Source organism: Wasmannia auropunctata, unplaced genomic scaffold, assembly GCF_000956235.1.
Source record: "Wasmannia auropunctata unplaced genomic scaffold, wasmannia.A_1.0 LD336071.1, whole genome shotgun sequence".
Lineage (NCBI taxonomy): Eukaryota > Metazoa > Arthropoda > Insecta > Hymenoptera > Formicidae > Wasmannia > Wasmannia auropunctata.
The window spans coordinates 1,003,300-1,026,125 of NW_012026819.1; the positions used below are offsets into that span (position 1 = coordinate 1,003,300).

Genomic DNA, 22,826 nt, shown 5'->3' on the forward strand with positions numbered 1-22,826 from the left:
TTTGCATATTTCCTTTGATCGCTGTTTAAAAAATTATATTACATATTTGTATATTTAATAGAATACATTGCAGTATTTATTTGTTACATAAATATTTCATTCAAGCGTATTTTCAATTGAAGGTTTGCAGTATCTGAAATTTCTGAAAAAAAAAGAAAAAAAACAGTGTAAGTAATCGTTTGAGTAAACGACGCGTGATATACTATACGAAATGTGGAACGTATGCAAACAAACCCTCGGTACTGGCCGATAGAAATACACAGGCAAATACACACGTACGCATATATACGCGCGCCATATCTATAAAACGCGCTCGGCATATGTGGGCGAGAAAAAGTGATCGTTTTCTCTCTATGTTGACACAGTATTACATGCGGCAGGGCTGTGTGGCAGTGATGTCGACCACTTGGATAGCGAGCGTGGCAATTTTCGGAGTTCTGGTACTCCCTAGAGGCGGTTACTACTTCAACGAGTCCGGCCTCCTCGCCTGCGATCCCTTCTTCGCTAGAGCGTCCCTTAGGTACCGCCGTAGCTGAACGCCGGTGATAAGCCCTGACACTTCACGATCTTGCGCCCGCCGCGTTTGTTCACCACCACCGCCGGTGACCAATTGCAGACAATTACAATTTAACGTCGAGGAACGCGCGCCGTCGCGTCGCGTCGCGTCGCGCGCGGTCGATCGCCTTCGGGGAACACCGAGGCGATCAACCGCGAAAGATAGCGATATATCCGCGTTAATGTTCCCTTCCGGTACGCTTAAAGTCTGATCGAAACCGGTGCTAAATACAAAAGATATCGTCTCTTCGAATTGTCGTATAATGTTTTTGTCGGGTTGATAGTTCTAGAAACTATCCCGCCACGTTAGTTCGAACAGAATGGTCCATTTATATCACGGCTTTTGTAACACGTTGCTTTGAAAATCAAACGTAAAAAAAGTTGATTTAAATGCCCTCGGGATAGAGTCAACCTTCGTGAATAAAGCGTATTACAACAGCATATTAATTACAGTAATTTATAATGGAGAAAGTTAAAACAGATGCATGGCCGTGGAACTGTTTTTATCGTATTATACTAATAAACTTCGCGCACGTATCATCAGATTTCGCGCAATCTACTTGTATAAATATGATTTTATTGCGTTCGCGTGATATTATCTTTGCCACTTTATATCCCCGCTCGCATATGACGCGCTAATTACTGCTTTCCTGGACCGGAAAATGCTCTTTATCGTATCTCCTTTTTCAGGATCCTGGCGTGTTGCTGTTTTTATTTCCCGACGACGATGGTGCTGATGTACTGCTACGGCTCGGCCTTCCACGTTAACAAACTTCGCTTGAAAAGAGTAGTCTGTGTTAACACGCCGGAGGTCGTTAGTGGCGGCCATATAGAAAGGGTAAGTCAAGTTTATTCGCTTTGTCAATGAGGCACACAAATCGACAGTTGATCGCCAATTGCAATTCGTTGGCGATAATTAACAAAACGATCCCGATACGTAAAACGAAAAAGAAAAACATTACACCGACAAATAATTCGCTACGTACAAAGTTACGCAGGCACGAATTGCGAAATTGACATTCTGCAAATTAAATATCGCTTGCTGTGTTTTACGTTTGATAATTAACTCGTAAAGGACACCTGGGTGCGAATTCGCACCAAGCGAATTTTTTTAAAGTTTTATATCTTCTGAAAATAAGAAGCAAAATTAAAGCAAAATGTGTTTTTCAATGTAAAATTGTCTGACCAATCGAATGGTAATATTAAATTTTCGAAAAAAGAACGTAATTGTTTTCAAATTTTGTGTTAAACAAAACCATTCAAAAGAGAGGTGTCCTTTACGGGTTAAAAAGAATTTAAAAAATAACGATACAATCTTGGTCTTTTTTTTCTTTAAGTGACAACGTATAATATATATAGTATAACAAAATGACATGAATTCACGTTGCTATGTGTGTGTTCGTATGTGTGTTATATGTGATTGTTGGAGGCAGATAATATAGGATAAGCTTTAGCAAGCACATTTGAAACTTTATGTTTTACGCGACTTGCCGTTCGCGTCAAGTTCACCAGTAAATTACGCAATGAAATTATTAAAGCTTACAAGCAGACATACCGAAGAAGTTTATGCAAAAGTTTACGTAAGGTTCCCAAGTGCAGTCTCGTGAAAGGGCACCAACTCGTAAACTAGTTTCTAAATCTGCTGAAATTTGTTGAAACACACGGGAAGATCCACATGAAACCGGCGTCTCGTAACGAATGAACACGAATTCGAGGACAGTTGGCATGAAGAAAAATCGACTAATTCTGCTACCGATATATTTCCTAAAGCAGAGACGCCAAATACATTTGGTTCGAGGTCACAGAGACTACCGCCAAAAGCGGTACGAGAAGGGAAATTGTGTGAAAGTGCTCCTATAACGTTGAAGATTCTCGAATGCCGCCGGTTCAAATAAAATGTAAAGATTAATAAAAGTAATTAGAGTGACTAATAAAAATCAAATCTCTCGTCCGGTTAATATTAATGGCTTATTACACAAATTGAATTATTTATCTCAAAATGGAAATGGAAATCTATTAATTGTAAAATAATATTTTTAACAGACATAAATAATATTTTTGTATTACGAAATCAAGGATTATAAATTAATTACAAAATATTATTAACGTTTATTATTACAAGTGTATCTATATAAAAAACTTTTTCTCTACACAAAGAAATAACATATAATTTTATAAGCTTCATAAACTTTATAAATGAAAGTATTATCTATTACAAAGAAACTTAATAAGATACTAAAGTCTTCTTTGTCTATTTAATTAATTATTTATCAGAATGCATAATACACTGTATCCTGCAGAAACGTATAACCTATTATTTTTACTGGGCACTCGCGTGATGTGGCAACTTGTAATCATATCTTTATCATTAAATTAAATCTATTTTATTTTCTATGTCTTCCAAAGATTCTTCAGATTCAAAGAGTTTTTTAATACTCAACAGTTTGATGTGGCCGATATGCAATGATTGCATTGTTAGTCGTGGGAGAAATGACCATAAACCAACCCGATATCCGCGGAAAGACGCGTAACTTCCGCCGATAGAATCCGCATTGGTGCCTCCTTGGATCGGTATCTTCGGCATTACCGGGAGGACAACCGTCCGAAGCAAGATGAATGGTCCGAGCACGGCTAAGCCAGCGTCGCTTGAATTCGCTGTCGCTCGCTGTCGTCTGCGATGCATTGAATTCATCCACGATAACGAGCTCCTGAGGTCGTCCTCAGTTTGGCCTAGAGCTATGCGCTAGACATTGAGCGATCGCGATGGCAACACTCTCTGGCTCTATCCGCCGATCTACCAATCCCAGAAAATAGTCGCGAAAGCTCAACAATACCTGGTTGAATGCAAACAGCGAGCTGGCGGGGTCCTTCCAATAAATGGAATTCAGAGAATCGCCGTATATTCAAGGGGAGAATAGGTGCTCAATAAACGAGCGATCGTGAATATTTCGAGAATAATTACCCGGCAAGGAGCATCACGAAGTGATAACAATTAGGCTCTCTGCTTGTATATACGCTTCTTTTTTTTTCAATTGGTTTACTAGCTATACTGCGGCGGAAAAGTTTAATAGCTCAATTATTAAAGATATAAAAGTTTGAAGATTGCAATAATAAATGTTTCGTGTACTTTCAGCTTTCAATTTCTTGTAAATAGGTACGAAGCACTTTCACGAGTATCAATCTTCTCTGCTAGAATTATATAGGATCTTAAAGGAAATTGCACTAATGGAAGGCGCGTTTGCTCAGAATCCTTTTAAGATTTTTATTAAATATTTTACAGTTCCTTCATTTTGCAGAGAAACAGCAAATAAGCAAATGCAAAGTAATATTTCCGAAAGGAAAAGAAGACAACACATATCGCGAAAAATGTCTTCGTGAATAAATAATAACATCTGCCGCTGAAAATGTAATGCGAGAATCGTATGCTCGATCGTATTATCGACCTCGTCGTACTTTTCCACCGAGTCATGCGAGGATTCTTGTGACCCGATTTAAGTAACCCTATTCTAAAAGCTTCCTTCCCTTAATTCCGCTCTAAAAACGAATCTTACACGCCTTGGAAATTTTGGCAAGCTGCTCCGGCACGAGAGCCGACGCGCTTTTGGCTTTCTCCACCTCAGTCCCCCCCTTCGTGGTCGAACCACCAACGCCCTTCTTCAGGATGTGCGCCCCAGTTTTCGCGGCAAACAATATTTTTCTTCTTGCGCCCCCGCATCACCCCTTGCTTCGCGTTTCCCATCCCAGGAAATCGCATTTATCTTGACATTAGCCAGAGCCGTCCTGCGAAGAGGCCAGAGAGTTCCGACCTTGTTCCCACTGGGTGCACTTGCTTATTTCACCTCACTTTTTCCCGCGCCGTTCGTATTTAGTGCAGTCACTATCGACAAGGAAAAAAATTAAAATCTTCTGTACCGTGTAGCGACATTATTTCCTCTAATGTTTTTTTTATGTAAGAACAAAGTTAAAAAATCTATTACTTATGTATTTCTAAAGCTATTATATATGAAAAGAAATTTTAAGTGAAAACTTATTTTGTTACTTTGATTACATTTATATTTGATCGACATTTTTATATCAATATTTTTTCTCAATTATAAATCCTTATATGTATGTACATATTTTTATATATATATTATATATGTATTTCTATATATGGAAATTATCAAAAATAAAATAGATATTTTTTTTCAAAAGGGTCCCAAATCAAGGTGACTTTTATTTTGCATCGGTAAAAATCCTTCGAAACCTGTAGGTACTAAACTAACTTCGGATCCAATAATCCTACTTTAATTCCGTCTATGCCAAGACTCTAGATTCCAGACATCGTAAGTCGTCTCACCGATTCTCTAGAGCTCCACTGAGAAGTCGAGCGTTTAAGACTCGAGTAAATCGAGAAAATTAAAGGCGCGCGTCGATTAAGTCAATCAGAACGTTTCTAGGAGAACGTTTTCAAAGAAACTTGTGCCGTTTCTTTCTGACAAACGGTACATTTAATGATAAAAATCTTAACAATAAATTTATTTTATATATCATTTAATCGAGAATAAGAGGATTTTTTAAAAATTTAGTTTTAAATAAATAGAAACGTATAATAAAAATTTCATATTATTACTATCATATGTTATAATTTTACGTGCATTATTAAGAGATTACAGATAAATATAAATGATTAATTTCTCGAATGAAGATTTGTTCTACGAAGAATCGATTCCAAATTTATCAAACGACTTGTCGTTTGGATGAAAAGCGGCGGTGGTGCTGAATCGCTCCGTCATTTTCGTGCAATTTAGGTCATGTCTTTAAGGATTTTAACATTTTTATGCAAACTAACAAAAAAACGATATTAGGAATTATTGCTTTCTACCTAATCTACTGTCGTTGAAGCATTGAAAAATTACCCTCTAGTACCACGAAGGCGCGACGGCTTAATCATTATAAATCATCTTGCCGCGATCATTAACCCAATTCAAGTGAAGCGGTCGCATCGTGTACTATTTCTGCTATGCCGCCGCCAAGAAATTCTGCCCGTTTCTTCCTTTAGACGATTTCCCCTGCCCGCGCGCGCGCGCGCGGTCTAATGGCGCATTAATTGCACATCAATAAATTTTTGGCCCGTGTGACGCGTCATTATAACATAGCACTGCGATCCGCGATTTAGACCATCCGGGTAGGGAAGACCACGAGACTGAAAAATCGCATCTCTCGACCGAAAGATCGTCCCGACCCTCCGCGCGCGCATTACAGCATGCATTAAGCGTGTGTCCGCTTCCGTACTCCATCGCAAAATGGTCCGTAATCGGTCGAGAATCCGCGGATCGTTATACTCCCCTCGTTCGCCGGCTCGTATTTTCCGGGAGGTAGGCAGGATCTCGAGACAAAATGGGTTAAGTGCGCGAGCACGATGGCAGAGCGGGGAATTACAGGGTGAGGGCGGGTGGTGCGGGAGAGAATCTTTCTCTTCCCGATCTACCCCCGACGACGACGAGCCACAGCGGTCAGAAACCACTTCCCGTGGGCGGCGTTCATGCTTTATGTCATGGTCAACGTCCGTCGACCATTGTCGACAGCGTGCGAGTTTACGATATTAATGAATCGGCCAAATCGATTATATTCCGACGCGCGATATTAATGTTCCGAAATTATCGGTTATCAGCCGAGACAGGTGTATTTTGCGCCCTTCAAACAAATTACTGCGATTGTTAGAGTTGCATAGGAAAACTATTGGACATCGAGGTTTCCGCGCAATTGTGCAATGGTGCAATTTTGAGGAATGCTGAAACTGCTGCATTTCGCGTCGCGCGCGGATCGCAAAGTACCGCGTTATAAAGAGAGAAAGAAATGTAAAAAGGTAAAGAAATATTACACCAGACATGTCTCTCATGCACTACACGTTGTATATCAAGCAGCACAAGTCCACTTTTTTCTTTGCTCATAATATTTCTAGATTTTATATTGTCGCCGCTACCGCAGTAATGTTAGAAAAAGAGTTCGCTGCTTTTGTTATAAAATAAAGTTAATGACCTTTTTATTGATATGTTTGTATTTGTAGTTACGGTGATAATGAATGTAAACTTGATATTGATTGATAAACTTGATAAAGGATTGATCTAAAATAATTAAATATATTTTATATATTACTATTTTAATGCAATTAATATTATTAATATTATTAATACGAATCTTTTATCGTGTATTTAATCATTTCAAATAAGATAATATATATTTTGATAAAGTAATTTAATAATTAAATAAATAATTTTGCTGTAATGAAGTTTTAAATTTTTATGGAACGATCAATTTTAGAACAGAGAAAAATTTATTAACAAATTTTTGTAAAAAAATTCGCTTGTTTTGTATAATTTTAGAACAGTAACTCGAGTATTCTTCCATATTTAAATTTCATATTCGCCAACGCAAGTAAATCTTCATTAAGATGAAATAGAACTCATTCTGTACTAAACTTCTGCCTTATTTTGCGCGAAACATCCCTGCGACCCACTTCTCTCGCGGCAACAACTTTTTAGCAACACTGTTTAAACTTTTAGAATCAAACTCTTTATACCGGCATCGTCAGCCCGCGCCGGTTTATTATAGTCTTCTTTTCCTGCCTTTCGTATCATTTCATTAATCTACGAAGCATATAAAAAAGATCGTGATCTGTTCTTCAAGAAGAGCAATGACCGTCCAATGGGCACGCTATAGTTTATGAAAATGGGCTGATTTATAAGTAACTCGCCATTCGGCCGCGCCTATATCATCTGTCTTCGTTTTTCGCGATACGTGATCACGATGTAGGTCAATGGATGCGCGAATGTCTTCTAAAGGTATTCTCCGTCAACCGTGTGAGAGATTTTCTGCACGAAAGAAAGAAAGGGAGAACAATACCCCACTTATTCGAGAGGGACAAAAACGAAGGCCGTTGTGTCTGAGTTTGTCAACAAGTACCGAGAGACAAATGCATGTAATTTATCAGCAGATTAGCTGGTTTTAATAAGTATAATAGTGATTTTATTATGTCAAGACAAATAATACACATAATATACGAACTGACAAATGCCATACGAATTTTTCTAACATCTGGCACGGCTATCTGATTGTGAGTTTAAAAAATGAAGAACCGCTCTGATGACGAAATTATTTGCACTGCTCAACGTGATCTTTAATAATGAAATTGTTGTATGCCTTGTGCGCATGCTTATCACGTTGTTCCTATTTCATAGCAATTCTCCGATAACCGTTACGACTTTCTTATATGCGAAGTTCTTATATCCCGGACGTTATTGGATAACGTCCAATTCTCAAACCTGCCGCAGCACATCCCTCGGGACGGACGGGCTACGAAAGAACAAAATTTCACCGATGATAGGTTGCGAACTAAAACCGGAAGAGGAAATAACTGCAGTTAGAAGAAACAAAACTAATCTGCCATCTTACCGGGTAGACGTTCTTAAACTTCTCTTCTAATAAGACTTTCGGAAAGAAACAGGAAAACGAAAAATACAGGAAAGATTACTGCGATCAATTAATAATTCATATATTGACATATAAATGTCAATTAATTTAATCACGTATTTGTAATATATTTTATATATTATACATGTATGTTATCCATCACTGAAAATTATTCTATGAATTCTTCCTCTCCTGCAGCTCTGCAGCAAGAGAAGTGACCACTTCAATCAAAATCGAATCATCGCGGGGCACTATAGCTGAGTGCAAAGTCGAGGACTGTATATCAAAAGCGACAGTCCCAATAGTTTCAATGGTCATTTTGCCGTAATAAAAAGGTACCCAATTGGAGAAATTACTGTTTGACGTTAAAAAGAAGCATTAAAGTAACACACACTGTCCGACGATCAAAGTGAACAAGGTAGCTTTTTTTAGTGTAACAATAGTATAATTATGCGGACATTTTTTTTGAAGCGTCCGCAATTTAGAAACTGCTCCAAATTATATGTAAGAAAAGTTGCCTCTTTAGAATTTAGAAAGTTTGGTATTTAAGTAAGGCCGCAGATTGAAGCGATGATTATCAGTAATCAATCTTCGAGGCGAATAGAAAAAATTCCACGCGTGGAATTAAAGCCGCGACGTTGGATAACGTCCAGGCCACGATGTCGAATCTAACAGGTCACTTGAAATTCACGAGGATATCATACGGTCACCGAGCATCCGAAGAGTCCTAAGGCCGCCTTCAATTCCTTCATCCTATTTTACTCGTTCTTCTCGTACCTCATCTTGCTCCTACTTATCGCGAGATAACGAGGTGGAACGAGTCAGATGAGGGATCGAATGGGTTTGAGATTTCAAATTGAATTCATGGATTTCCGCGTCGAGGATCATCCCGATGATTTTCCGCCTTTGCCCTTTCTCTTCATCTACCCCGACACTCCGTTCATTAATGCTTTTTTTTTATTAGTTCTATCTTATTTTATCCGCGTTTTATCACGGTATATGATATTTTAAATAAGGCAACATTCTACGTGCACCTTTCTCGTTCCCTACCACACGTCATATTCCAAAAGCGGCTTAATCATGATATAGTAGTTAAACGAAAAATGCAAACAAGTATAGTTGGAATCATTAAATAATTTTTAATGTGTTTTTAATTTATATTTAATTAGAATATTCTCATCAATCTATTTTAAAGCACAGATACTTGAAATAACTGATAAGTGTTTGCTATTATTGATAAAATTAATAAAAAAATTCTTTACATTTCGTTCTTTGTTGACTAGACGTGCGATACATTCAAAGCAAATACATAATCATTTTATCCCGAGCGGTAGATAAAAGAATCACTTAAGAAATTCTCCTGTAGAGGAAAATCTATTAATATACAGTATTATCGGTACGAGACGCACCTCAGTGTACGAGACGCATGTACCGGAAGAAAATCGTTTCACATAATTTAAAATATGCATATAATTTGATTAAATATATTGCGTCATTTTTAGCGAGCTAAAAATTTATTTTTGAAAAAAATACAAATCTGCCAAAAACTATCGATTAAGTTAAATCAACTCTAAATTTCTAATGTTTTCGTGTTTACGCCTTTAATATTTATTTACGTGAATTATATACGCGATTTTTATAAATACAATTTAATTAAAAAAAAATTACTTAGATAGTTTAGGTGCTTCTAACAGCAAAGGAATTTCAGCAATTTCTAGTTTTCTCTCCAGGGAGTAAATGGAAAGTACTAAAAGTTCACACGGCACGTGTTTCCCGCAATGTGGTCAAGATAGATTTTTATGAGGAGATTGCACCTGTCGGAGATGTTATAATCCTTGCGTCAAGATGCCGGTTCCTTGCATTCGCGGTGGGAAAGCATTTTCCACTTAAAATCCTTTTTCCGAGAGGCGGCGGCGCCGCGGCGTGCCGTGCGCCGTAACCAACAGCAGTAATGTCTTTTTGAGCGTCCTTTATGAGACTTTATTTATTTTTTTTTCGCTCGTTTTCAGTAAAATAGAGAGAGAGAGAGAGAGAGAGACCCTCGGCAGTGAGAGTTCGTGCGTAATCATCGAGAGTGTAGTGGTGCGATAAGAACAGCGCGCGTACGAGTCATCTCAGCAGCTTACTTTCGTTACAATGTAGAGCAACAAAAGAAAAAAAAGGAACAAAGTGAATGCATAGTTTCGCGAACTAGAAAAATTCTTATTATAACAGCGCAACTACAAAAAGGAAAAACAGTTGAAAGAAACGACAAGCTGTATATTTATAAAATTTGCTATTGCTTGCTTACTAAAGTGTACGATTAAATGATCATGTATCAACAATGTGTAACCTGTTTCAGGAACATTATTTCACCGTGAAAAGGAGATTGAACGTTACTCATTAAACATACGATCCCCCATTAACGTGTATTTAATTATCGAGCGTAATTATATTCTACACGGACGTTCTCGATTTAACGGCCGAAAATCCTGACGCATCAGCTATCTACGTGTAATTCAATAATATACATATTTAATAATTAGATTATAATTGGAAAGTAAAGTATTGTAATAAACGTAATTAATACTATTTTATATAGAAGTATTATGTCATTTATTCGAAATTTCAGCTGTTTCAAAAGTGGACTATCCTCTCTTTTGATTCTCTCTTCTTAAATAATGCATTATTTTAATCCTACATTTTTTACTTCATGCGCGAAACTCACTTTACATGATCTATAATTTGTATCAGATTTCGAAATAATATTTTATTTGTAGTTTTTGTGTATTATATATTATTCAAAAACCAAAAAGGATTTAATACAATTGTAAAACATTTTGGAATATTTTTCTAGAAATAATTTTGTTTAAGAAGATTAGACACACAATGTGCAAACGCTTTGATACGCAGATAATCTCTTTAACGCACATCCACATATCACACGGATTGCTCCAAAATGGTGTAACACCATGCATAATTACGATGGAAACAATGTCCGCATTGTTGTAAATGCGCGCATTCTGCGAATGGCATGTGAGAAGAGATATATAAATTTAACACTGCACACTATATTGCGCCATCTTCTGTGCGATAATGCGATTATACCAAGGATTATACACCGCATTAAAAGCTTATTTACTTTGTTATAATTGTTTGCTTAAGACCACAAATCTTTAGATTTCTTACATATGTTTCTCTTATGCATTACAATAATGTAAACTGATATTTGCAACTTGTAATTTAGTATCGGTATATAAAAAGAGAATTAAAGCATGATTTTATTTCGGGATCCAAATTAACATATTTTATGTCTTACATATATGTTATATTAATTTTTAAAAATATTAAAATTATATACACACAGTACTTTAATAGTTTACATTTGTTTCATACATTATTATATCTATAATATATCGTATCGTATATATAAAAAAAATTGTAGTGTATATCAATTTTTCATAATCTTATAAATTAGTTTTATTAGTGCAGCAAGCATCGTTAGTTTTCTGTCCGTTCGACAAATTATTCTTCTTTGACCGTACGGAATTCAAAAGGTCTTTCAATTTTCCCTCGAAACTATTGTGCAACGATGATAAATAATCTGCACATTCCCGGAAACTCGTAAATTCGGAATGCACAACGACGAGAAATATATTGATTGTCGATAAAATAGCTCTGTGACAAATTTGATAGAGCAAAAAACATTTGACGCAAAATACGTTATACGATGTTATATCAAGTTATATGATCTTGTATCAAGATCTCTGCAATGAATGCTGTTTCATAGCTATATATCCGCCCGCAGCATATATATAAACCAGCCCGTTTAAAGTTTACGGCTTGAAATCAACTTTTCGAAATCTGTTTCTGAAGAGCCGTGCTTTACGCCGAGCAATATCGAAGCATATTCTTTTCCCGTCGTTTCACTTCTAGATCTATATATAGGGTAAGAATTTCTCGGGTAAACACTTAGCGTCATCACACGACGAGACTTTGGAACTCTTCTAAGAATTATTCCGCGTAATTTGTATTTGAAGAGAGAGGATTCTCGAAAATGTTCTTAAAATATCACCATGATGAGAATGGGCAGGGCTATATTAACAGAGTTGCATCCATTTGCACGATTCGTGCTGAATAGTCGATTCCGAGTTTTGATAGCTCGAGGCGAAGATTCTTATTCCATCGGGGGCGAAAGTTCTATTGCATTATAACAGAGCGGGTAGTACAGTGAAAGTTTAACGAGTTATAAGCTCGGCAAGAATAGTCGCGGTATGGCGAGGTGGGTGGCGGGGGGGGGGTGGGAAGGAGGGCACGTACGAGATACATGCCACGTTAAAGAGAGTACCGGGATTTCCTGGTCGCTGAAGTTAGGACGATAAATCGAACCGGAATGCTAATACTTCGACCGAATAGTTTGTCTCGCGCTTTGCCTTTCCGCTGCCAGCGCCAGCATGATATGCTAATGGCTCGGAATCTAGACGGCATTTCCGTCTAGATTCTTGTCTTCTTCTTCCCCGCCTTTCCCGAGTATATCTCCGCGTGCTTTAATTTGTTCAACTTTCAAAAAGAAGGTAATAAACTGTTAATGAATAAGACAAAAAGTTCCTCTAGCCTCGGGAGGTATTGCTTAAAAAAAATATATGGTTCTTACAATATTTCTCTTTTAATATCAAAACAATTTGCACAATTAGGAAATAATATTTCATCCGTTCGCTGAATGAGATGAGATCATTTCAATGAGCGTACATCTTTTTGATCGGACGTTTAAGAAATTTTACATTTACCCGGCGGATTCACACCTGTCCTGTCATTATCGCCGTAATCCCGGGACTTTCGAAGAGAGCTTTACGTATAGAAGACGCCGCGCAGGAAGGGACGCGAAAGAGTACGGAGAAAAGAAGAGGCGGAAGACAGCGGGCGGAAGGGAGTGGAAATGGACGGATCCAGCTAAACGAGCAGATTCGTAATCCTTTTACTGCCGCACGACGAGAGGCTTTGATGCTGACGAGCTTAGCGCTTAGCGACTTTCGTAACCGTGTCAAGCCGGCCTAAAGGACGAGTCTGAGACAGAGACGCGCCGGCGAGCCTTTGGCGCGTTAAGAGCCATTCGTCCGGATCTTTTTTGACATTACGTCTGCCTTCGAGATTATAGCCCCGGGACCGCGGCGCGAGGGATTTACCACTCGACGAAAATGTCACACGTTTCTTCCGTTAAAAAAAAAAAAGAGTATCTTATCTCATTGTTGTATGCAACTCTTTAATTGTAAACGTCGCTCCCTCATCTTTCGTCAGTCTTCATTTTCTCCCTTTGTCCTCGCGGAGAATATTACTTTGCTTCACAGTAAAAACAGAAACGTGCTTTTACTTCGTAACAGAATGACGCTAATTAACATAACGTATTATTGAAAAAAAAATGTTATCCGGCTTGACTATGAAATGTAATCATCTAGGGAGCCGTGAAAGTAATTGAAACACAAAAGTTCTCGGGACGGATCAGCGGGCTTTTAAGGAAATGTCGATAATGTGCGACCGTTACTCTTCCGAACAATTGCGTTAGCGAATATCGTAAGACGGGGCGTTATAGATTTAGGATGTCGATGGTGATCGTAAAAGACGCGCCGTGTACTTGAAACTTTTCTTTATAGGATATGGCATTTGAACTTTTATAAGAAGATTATTTGCAAGATTGTGATGATATTTAAAGACGTTAGAAAGCAGAATTTAAAAAGTTTTCCTGTGACATTTCGGGCCTCTCCCGATGTAAAGAAAGAAACAGTCTTGTTTCATCTTTCATTTAAATATTATTCGCGGTATGATCGCTGTAATTAAATATGAGCGCCAAAGTCTGGAACTCGGCAGTAATCAAGCCGACGTTAAGCTCAACTTTCTATTCAAAAATTCATCAGTCGAAAGAGTTATTAAGAAGATGAGTTCCATCTTCCGAGAAGAATACTTAATGAAGAATGAAATGCTGGTACCTATCTCGTTAAAAATGAATTTTTCCGTTATATTCGATCTTGACATTCTAAGACAATTCACCGCGTATTCCGATTTGTATGCTTTTCATTTCAGTATATATATATCCTATATATATATAAAATTATAAATTTATAATTGTTCTAGTGTTTTTTGTATCACATAAAATTTTTAACAACATATAAAATTAAAAGACATAAAACTTCTGCCTTAAATTTTAACACAAATCATGAAAGTAAATTTTAAGCCAGTAGTGTCATAAAATACCACTAAATTCACTATTAATTATTTCTAAGTACTATTTATAAATCCACTACTAAACTGAAATTGACATGTTATTCAATTGAAATATTACGCCTTTTAATTTTACAGATAAGAAATGCGTTTTTATTTATTGTCAGATAAACCTGCATAAAACGGTTTGTTAAGAAGATATTCTTAAATTAAATTATATATATATGTGTGTGTATGTGTGTGTGTGTGTGTGTAATCTCTTGCTTCCACTTTTTCTTAAAATAATATTCCTGCATTATCACTCACAAGAACGTGTGTCTATGTGGATGTATATGATGTGTAAATGTAAGTGCCGCAATATGAGCTCGGGTCCGTGGATTCGCTTAGCCCAAATGACTGTGCGAATCAGTCATCCCTGCGGAAAAGTAGCTTTATCACGAGGAATTGTATCTAGCCCGCCATCTAAACGAGGTGAAAACACTCACAGAGAAGACGTCTTACATATTTCAGCTTGTCGCCCACGAGAGACGATTGTCGACCTCGGCTTCGCGAACAATGGCTGCAATGAGTTTAGGTTTCATCGTCATGGTCACGCCATGGACGATTCAGGAAGTCGTTGCAGCCTGCACCGGAAGCAAGCCACCACCGTTTCTCGACTTCCTGGCAACGTGGCTGGCTCTCTCCAACAGCTTCTGGAATCCTTTCCTTTATTGGCTGCTCAACAATCATTTCCGCCGAATTTCAAGAGAGCTTCTTTATACTAAGGTAAAAATTTTATGCTCATCGCAATGATAAATAAAATGCAGATTTGAAAAAGAAATACAAATAAAGCAACAAAAAAATGAGTTATAAAAATGAAATGCAGCTATAAAATTTTATATGTAAACAATAGTAAATTAAATTAGACCGCGTATAGAATAGTGAATATCACAAATGAAATTTTATTCGAATAAAATTTTATTTGTTTTTTGATGCATTTATTTTTTGACAAAGTTTCGAATTGAGAAAAAATTGTATTCTTTAATGCGATTAAAATTTATTTTGCAGTAAGAAGAATACAAGTTTTATGCTTTCGTTTTATCAATTTATTTCAAAATAATTTATTCGTCTTCTGCTTCTTTGTACCCAAAAACCAGCTCGTCGGGCTTTCGCGAGTTATATTAGACAAGACTATTATAGCCGCAGCCAACATTATTTTACACGTGTGAACACTTCGCGTAAATCTCGTTATATGTAAATGGAACTTCGCAAAGGCGTGTTTTCAAACGTCCATTAAAGTTTAGCTTGATGCAGGTCTTGGCAACTAACAAATAATTTTTCCTTATCAATTAAAAACAAAAAGTGAAAGCAAAAAATCGCCCTTTTCGTTTCATAAGAAAATATCTCAAAAGTTTGCAAGATATAAATCATTTTTATTAAAAGGCGCAGTTAATTTATACAATAATTATAATTTATAATTAATAAATGCATAATAAATATTTATAATATTTGTAATTTATAATGACTTTATAAATATTTAATAATCGTAATTTATAATTAATCAGAATTATAATTTATAATAATTATTTATTTAAAATTAATAAGAAATTTTACATTTAAAATTGTAATATTTTGTGTTATAATTCAGGTAAATTTGGCTGCAACAACATTCGATTGAAAGAGTAAAATAGCGGTATGCAGAAAGTAAATTACGGAAAGGAGGAAAGTACAGTTGAACGGAAAATTTATACGATTAGAAAGGTTCAATAAGTTCGTAAGGCGAATGCTTTCTTTTATTTACCTGATTCTTTTTCCGTCGTTCGTTTTATCTTTCCGTTACATCAGAGCTCCGCATTTTCCGTCTTCTGATTTTACGCTTCACTTCTTTTATTCCGCGAAATCAATCGTGCGCTCAGTGCTGCAACAGAATCAGTAAATTTCTCGTAGAGGATGGCGGTTCACGTCGCCGGCGAACGAATGAAGACGAACGACTTAACGCGACCTCCTCAGGAAAACACGATGGAACGCGACAGCACCTGCTGGGAAAACAAGATTTATCCGGTTGCAAAACGCGGTTACGCAGCGCGTCTGATACTTTCCGCGACAGATCCAGAGCGGTCGCGGGTCGGTCCCTTCTTCTTCGCTGAATTCCCTTTTCGGATTCAGCAGGAACGAGGGAAAACGGCAGTACGTCGCGTAGCACGGCCGCGGCCACATAGATCTTGGCGCTTCGACTTTACAGGCCATGAATTCCGAAAAGCTTGTCGGCGTGCAGTAAATCTTTAATCGCTGCGCGAAGTGCATCGCGGCCTTCTCTCTACGTTCACCGGATGCGAAACTACATGCAAGCACAGTAAAATATACTCGTGCAGTACGTTTGATATTTCTTTACAATTGACTCATGCGGTCTTTCGATTGGCAAACGACGAGTTTTTGTTCCAAGTAAAAATCACTATGTTAGTGTATTATGTGGGTCATAGGTTTACTCATACTTTTTGCAAAAAATAAAATTCGATTAGTTGGTGTATCATTATGAATAGTGAAATTACGAAATGGTGGGATGACAATAAAGCGCATATTTCAGTTTCTATATATTAGAATTGCGAACAATAATTAATTTTTATTTTCTTTATTATTTTCTTTTGTTTTAATATCAAGTTTTGTTACAAATAATTAATGTCTGATATCAAAAAATCACTAAAAATGATATTTCGCCTTGAAGCTTTATCTAAAAAAATAATCGATATATCAATATTTGACAAAGAGTTTATTATTAATAACAAATATATGAAAATAATTATTGGAAAATTTAATACATAAAAAGAAATTAAAGATTTGTGCATAAATAACAACTCGTAATCTACTTTTATATACGTATATTGAATTTTATGATGGTAAATAGCAATATCCTGTATGTGTTAATGTTTTAATAAAGCAATAGATCGAGCAGCTTACGAGAATCGTTTTGCATAGATACGAGTATGCTCTTAATAAAGTAAGTACCTTGGGAATCATATGCCGGATATTGTGGTTGAATCCCGGTTTTTACTGGCTTGATATTGTCCATGAAATTTATATAAAACACAATTTACGTAAGGTGGTATTCCAAACGGAACGCGAGTACCATTAAATCTCTATTACATCCTTTTCAATTATATATATTTGAAATAACATAAAAAAGATACTTTGCATATGTAATATATAATAACTTACAACGTAAATAGAGCATAAATTAATGAGCGTAATAAAGCAAACTTTATAAGCAGACCGAATAAAATGTAAAGGTAGTTTCAACATTGCAATTATTGTAAATTTTATTGTATTCTTTAAAAAGAGGGAAAAAGTAGATAGAGAGAAAAATTCTAGAAATTTCCTGCAGAAAAATTATTATAAAAATAGGATTATAAAAATAGGATTACAAAAAAGTTATTATTCATATAAATTGAGAAAAAGAAACATCATAAAATGTAAAATGTAACTTTAATAGTATACTGCTGTGAAACAGATAAACTCCAACTAAATATTAATATATTATTTTAACTCGTAGCACAGTATTATGCGTGTAGGAAATAGTTTGCCACATGTGTATGTGCATATTCAGCAGTATTCCTTGAGGACCGACATTGCATTTCAAGCATTCTATTCCGAGGCATCGTGCCGCAAAGTTTATGAAAGCGCAGCAATATATATCGCTTACAATTAGAAGCTACTTTACGTTAATCTGATAAATGAAATGCATAAATGCAGCATGCATGAATGTACCGCGGTGATATTCGATTATCGGGGAGCTTTAAGACGTCCGCGTCGTGATTATTTATTATCTGTGTTCTCACGAAAAATATTTCAACCTTATCACACGGGTAATCAATAAAGCTTAAATCTACTCCTATATACTTTGGAGCAATTGATTTATCGTTCGCAAACTGACAGGCATTATTCACTTATCGATGCATGTCATGATTGATAATTCGGATAATTTTAATTTCCTTTTTATATGCAGATCCTGTGCAGGTCTAAGCCGTTGGGAACGAAACAACACTGCTGCGCGACTAGTACCGGTGGCCTAGACGTTTGCAGCATCGCGGGCATCGACCTATCAGGTACGTTAAACGAACGTCATTTTGCGTTGAAAAAAAAAGAAATCAGTCAATTCGAAAATTTTCTTCACGTTAATTGTCATATGTAGCCGCGTAGCAAAAAATCGGCATTAGAAATATACATTTGAATTTTTAAGAAACACTTCTTTTACGAAAATTTTAAGACATACTCGCAATTTATTTGCTCGAATCTTTTTCTAATAAAAAACAGGTCGATTTTATTAAACAAAATAATTTCTTAACAATGCATTACTCCACACTCTTTGAATCTACCTATCATAGTAGTTATATTAATTACGACAAAATTCATCCGGTTGCCTTCATACTGATGATCTCGCACCGACAGTGAAGGGATTAACATAATCAGTGTTTTGCGCTAATTAAACCGAGGGGAATCAGCCTTTTGACGGCATCCATTATCAACATTAACTGGATTCTCGCGCTCTGTGTGACATCCATAAACCGAGATTTAATATAATCGCTAGTAATAATCAGCGTCATCATTTTCGCGTAAATGCGAGTTGTGTCATAATGACGTTTGAAATCACGTATCGTATTGTATCGTACTTACAACTGCTGCTATTGATTATGCTACAACGTGTTAGCCACTATTGTGTTTACGTGTTACCTCGTATTGCGAAACATTTAAGCAAAATATCAATTGTTCTCTGACATAATTATTTGACTCTTATTAGTAATAAGTCAGGTAAGGTTTTTAACTTTCGTAGTTCCGAATTGAAATATTAGCTAGAAAATCAATATCGCCAAATTTCTATTCATTATTAAAATAATTATACGCACTAAATCCAATATACTAATTGAGTATGTATATAATATATGAATATTTTATAGTAAAAATGAATATAAAAAAATTTTTGTAAATTAATGAATATAATTTTCATCACAATTGTGTTTTGTAACACCAGACAAAGTAATATTTTGAATTTTCAGCTTTGCATAGAGGAAATAAAAAAATAGTGCATTATATTGTACAAAGAGATTTATATTAAAATCTCTTTCTAGTAAAGAGTTCACTTTTAATTTGCACGAAAAAATAAAATAAATAAACACGACTCCTTTAACTATACTTTTAACAAAATTGTATTCTTATAAATTCTCATAAAAATTCTCTCATAGCAATGATCGCGGGAATATCGGCGAGTATCGCATTAGGAAATATATCGTGACATTTAATTATCGATCCGATTGAAACAAAATGTGCAGCGCCGAGACGAATTAGTCTCGTAAACTCGCTTCGAATTTACCGTTCAAATATATTTTACGCTGATTGGGAATAATTATTACATGTTATACAATGCAATCTTGTCAATAGGGAATATTATATTAATCAGCACGGTTTTACCTATCACTCAGGTTTTTTTATTTCAGGTCTGGAGCGTTGCTCAATGGAACGATGCTCAATGGCGCGTTGTTCCTCGTTATCATTAGCGAATACACCACCGCCGCTCCCTTGGGAAACCGGACATGTAACACATGGTGACGTAGCATCCACGTGAGGTACACGCGTTGCATAAATATATGCTTCTACTCTATTATTCGCTGCTATCTATGTTGTCCTACGTTACATAGAATCTATCATCTCCGCGGCATTAAAATTTAATGTCTCTAATCAATTTGCAAGCAGCTTTCCATTAGACGAAAATGTATTATACATGTATCAATAATTATTATAAAGCTACAGAAAAAATGAGAACAGCTTTCATCTCGATACTGAATCAATTTTCGTAATTATCACGAAAACTCTTCAAACGTGTCCAGTTTATTGCTTGATAGTAAATGTCGATGGTAATTTCCAGTGAAAGATGCCGCCACGCAGACGGAGGATTGCGGATCTCCGGACGACGCCAGTTAGTACAGCGTGGCGGCAAGCCGGCATCCGATGCTCCGAAACTATCGAGCACAATATCCGTCGCCTGTGCACCGATATCTGCGAGACCATGTCGCATCCTCGCTGGCACGAGGGCGAGTTTCGCGCGTCGAGGTGGAGGACAATCGTGACGGCGATGTCGCGACGGATGGAGCGAGCCGTTATCGTCGACATGATCGACAGAGTCGCTTCGAATTCGTGCGCTTTAAAAGCCTGCCAGATCTTGTCCGGGATATGGAACCGCGATGAAACACTGATTAACGAATGACATTATCAAATATCGGGATATTACTGTACATTACTGTCGTCATCGTCGTCGTCGTCGTCGTCGTCGTCGTCGTCGTTGTCGTCGTCATTATTTCGATTTTCGTAAGAAAGCTTGAACTCAATTCGGGTGCAACAGCAAAAGGGCGAACGCGAATTCGATCCACGCCCCGAAGCGAGCGTACACGAACGCGGTGTCGACACACCGCGATTAGCTCTCGTCGCGACGAGATCGATTACGGAAATTAATTACGGCACCAACGAGGATACTAATCGCGCCGCTCTCTACGATATACATGTAGATGTTTAATCACGGCGCTTTGCGAGTGTTAACGTCATTCGCGCCCGCATCCAACCCCGTTTTCTACGATTAATTATTCACGCGTGAGTGTTTGCGCTACAAGCTGTGCATTCAGACACAAAATTGCTTCTTTCTTGGGCATATAAACTTCAAATATTTTTCTTTATAATTCCTTTTTAGATATTATACTTACATAAGTTCAAAGTTAAAATAATAGATTTTGAAATTTAAAGGATTTCTTTTCATTCACAGATCAATTTGAGGTCAAGTCCTCATTAAAGAAATCTTACTTGAATATTTTAAAATAATTTGACGAGGTTACTCCAAGATGTGCGATACATTCACAATGTAAAATTTACGTGTCGAATATATTATGTACTTATGTGAGAAAGAATGACATGTTTAAATTGCAATTGTTTGCTCAAGCTCGAGAGCTCATTGGTATGATGACCAATGCGTAACATCTTATATCTATATGTCATTGTTATGTACATATATTTTATAAAAATGCCTAATAAGGATGCAGATATTCGAATTCACTCTTAATATCTCTCGCAGAGTTTTATACTGTAACAAATAAACTACAGATAAGACGTACAGCGTTGTTGTTCCTGCATTTTTAAAATGCATTTTATTCAATAATCTTTTGTTTATTTCGAAATTTTGAATTGTTATTAGAAATAAATAATATTATCTGCGATATTTTCTAAGGAATTTGTTTCAACAATGGCATAAGGTAAATTAGTCGTATTATTTTATTTAGTGCAATAATGCATATAGAATAATGCAAAAACAGCCTTGTTAACTGAATCAATTGTAATATATTAATTTTCAATATGCATATTGCGTTTGGATGAAAAATACCAACGTATAGATTTTTGAATTGTTGCAAAAATAAGAATCATATAAAAATGAAAAGTTTTCAAATACGGGAGCGATTAGAGGACTTGCATAAAGTTGCATAACTACATTAAAATGTTATGGAAAAATTCAACGGAATAATGAAGAAACGAAAATGGCATCTCTGTTTTATAGATACGGAATTAAGGGACACGGAATCGATACCGTACATGATTTAGCATGTCGATGGAATAAAATCTTCTTGTATGTAAGAAGAAATCTTTTACTAATATCTAGAGTTTTGTATTCAGCGAAAGAAGATGTCGACGATTGAAAGTGGACACAAGGCCGAGACGCCGTTTCATATGCATGTTCTCATAAAGAGAATTCTCTCAAGACTTTAATATATGTGAAATAATTACACTTTCAATTTATAATTAGAAATATTGCGCACTGTTCTGATGTAAAAAGATTTATATAAAAAGTAACATTTTATACGGCGTATCCTATTACTGAAATTTATTGTTTTAAAAATATATTAATTTTTATTCTCATATTTGTAATTATTTTATTTTCCTTTCTTAAATTTTCTCTAGTTCTAAATCTTCTCTTAAATTGTCTTTCGTTTTTCTATTTAAATGTTCTTACGTTCTAGTTATATTTACTAAACATATTTATTTTACATTTTTAAAATATTAATCCTTTAAGATTTTGTTAGTATTACATACAAATTTAATTTTCACAGTATACTCATAAGTTTCTAATATATGCAGATATCTAATTACAGGAATTACTTCAGACTAAAAAGAATATCCTTTTTACGATAATTTTGATTCGTGCCGTGAGATATATAGTTAATAAGATAGAATTGCGTATATCGCTAGACCATGGTAAATAGCAAGTAAGTTTTTCAGGAAATTTATATCAAGAAACATTTACATTTCACGATAGTCACGTTGAAAAAAAAATGATGCTATTATTGAGTGTCTGTGTGCTCGCATGCATGCATGCAGCGATTATTCGCGTTTTCTAAAACGACAAAATCCACCTATTTGATTTGCTTAAATTAATAAATAGCCGGTGGATCATTACTTGTTTTCAAATTGCTAATAAAACTAAGCATACCGTATGCCTCAGACGGCAATATGAGACTCTTCGAAGCACCCGCTTTAAGAGCCTTATTTCTTTTCCAAGATCTCACAAGAGGTTGCTCAATAAAACAACCTCCTATGTGTTTGTATATAAAAAAAAAAGTAAT

General features: G+C 36.0%; 1 protein-coding gene across 2 annotated transcripts in view; it reads left to right on the forward strand.

Moving 5' to 3' along the window:
• The window catches only part of LOC105449882 (trace amine-associated receptor 9), a 61,600-nt gene extending 39,564 nt beyond the window's left edge, over positions 1-22,036 (forward strand). For both annotated transcript variants that reach the window (XM_011689324.1, XM_011689325.1), the window contains exons 7-12: positions 366-520; positions 1,246-1,393; positions 14,710-14,964; positions 18,179-18,278; positions 19,665-19,793; positions 20,093-22,036. In XM_011689324.1, coding sequence (XP_011687626.1) covers positions 366-520; positions 1,246-1,393; positions 14,710-14,964; positions 18,179-18,278; positions 19,665-19,792 — 786 coding nt within the window. In that variant the 3' untranslated portion in view covers position 19,793; positions 20,093-22,036. The remainder of the gene's footprint in view (positions 1-365; positions 521-1,245; positions 1,394-14,709; positions 14,965-18,178; positions 18,279-19,664; positions 19,794-20,092) is intronic.
• Positions 22,037-22,826: the final 790 nt, after the last annotated feature.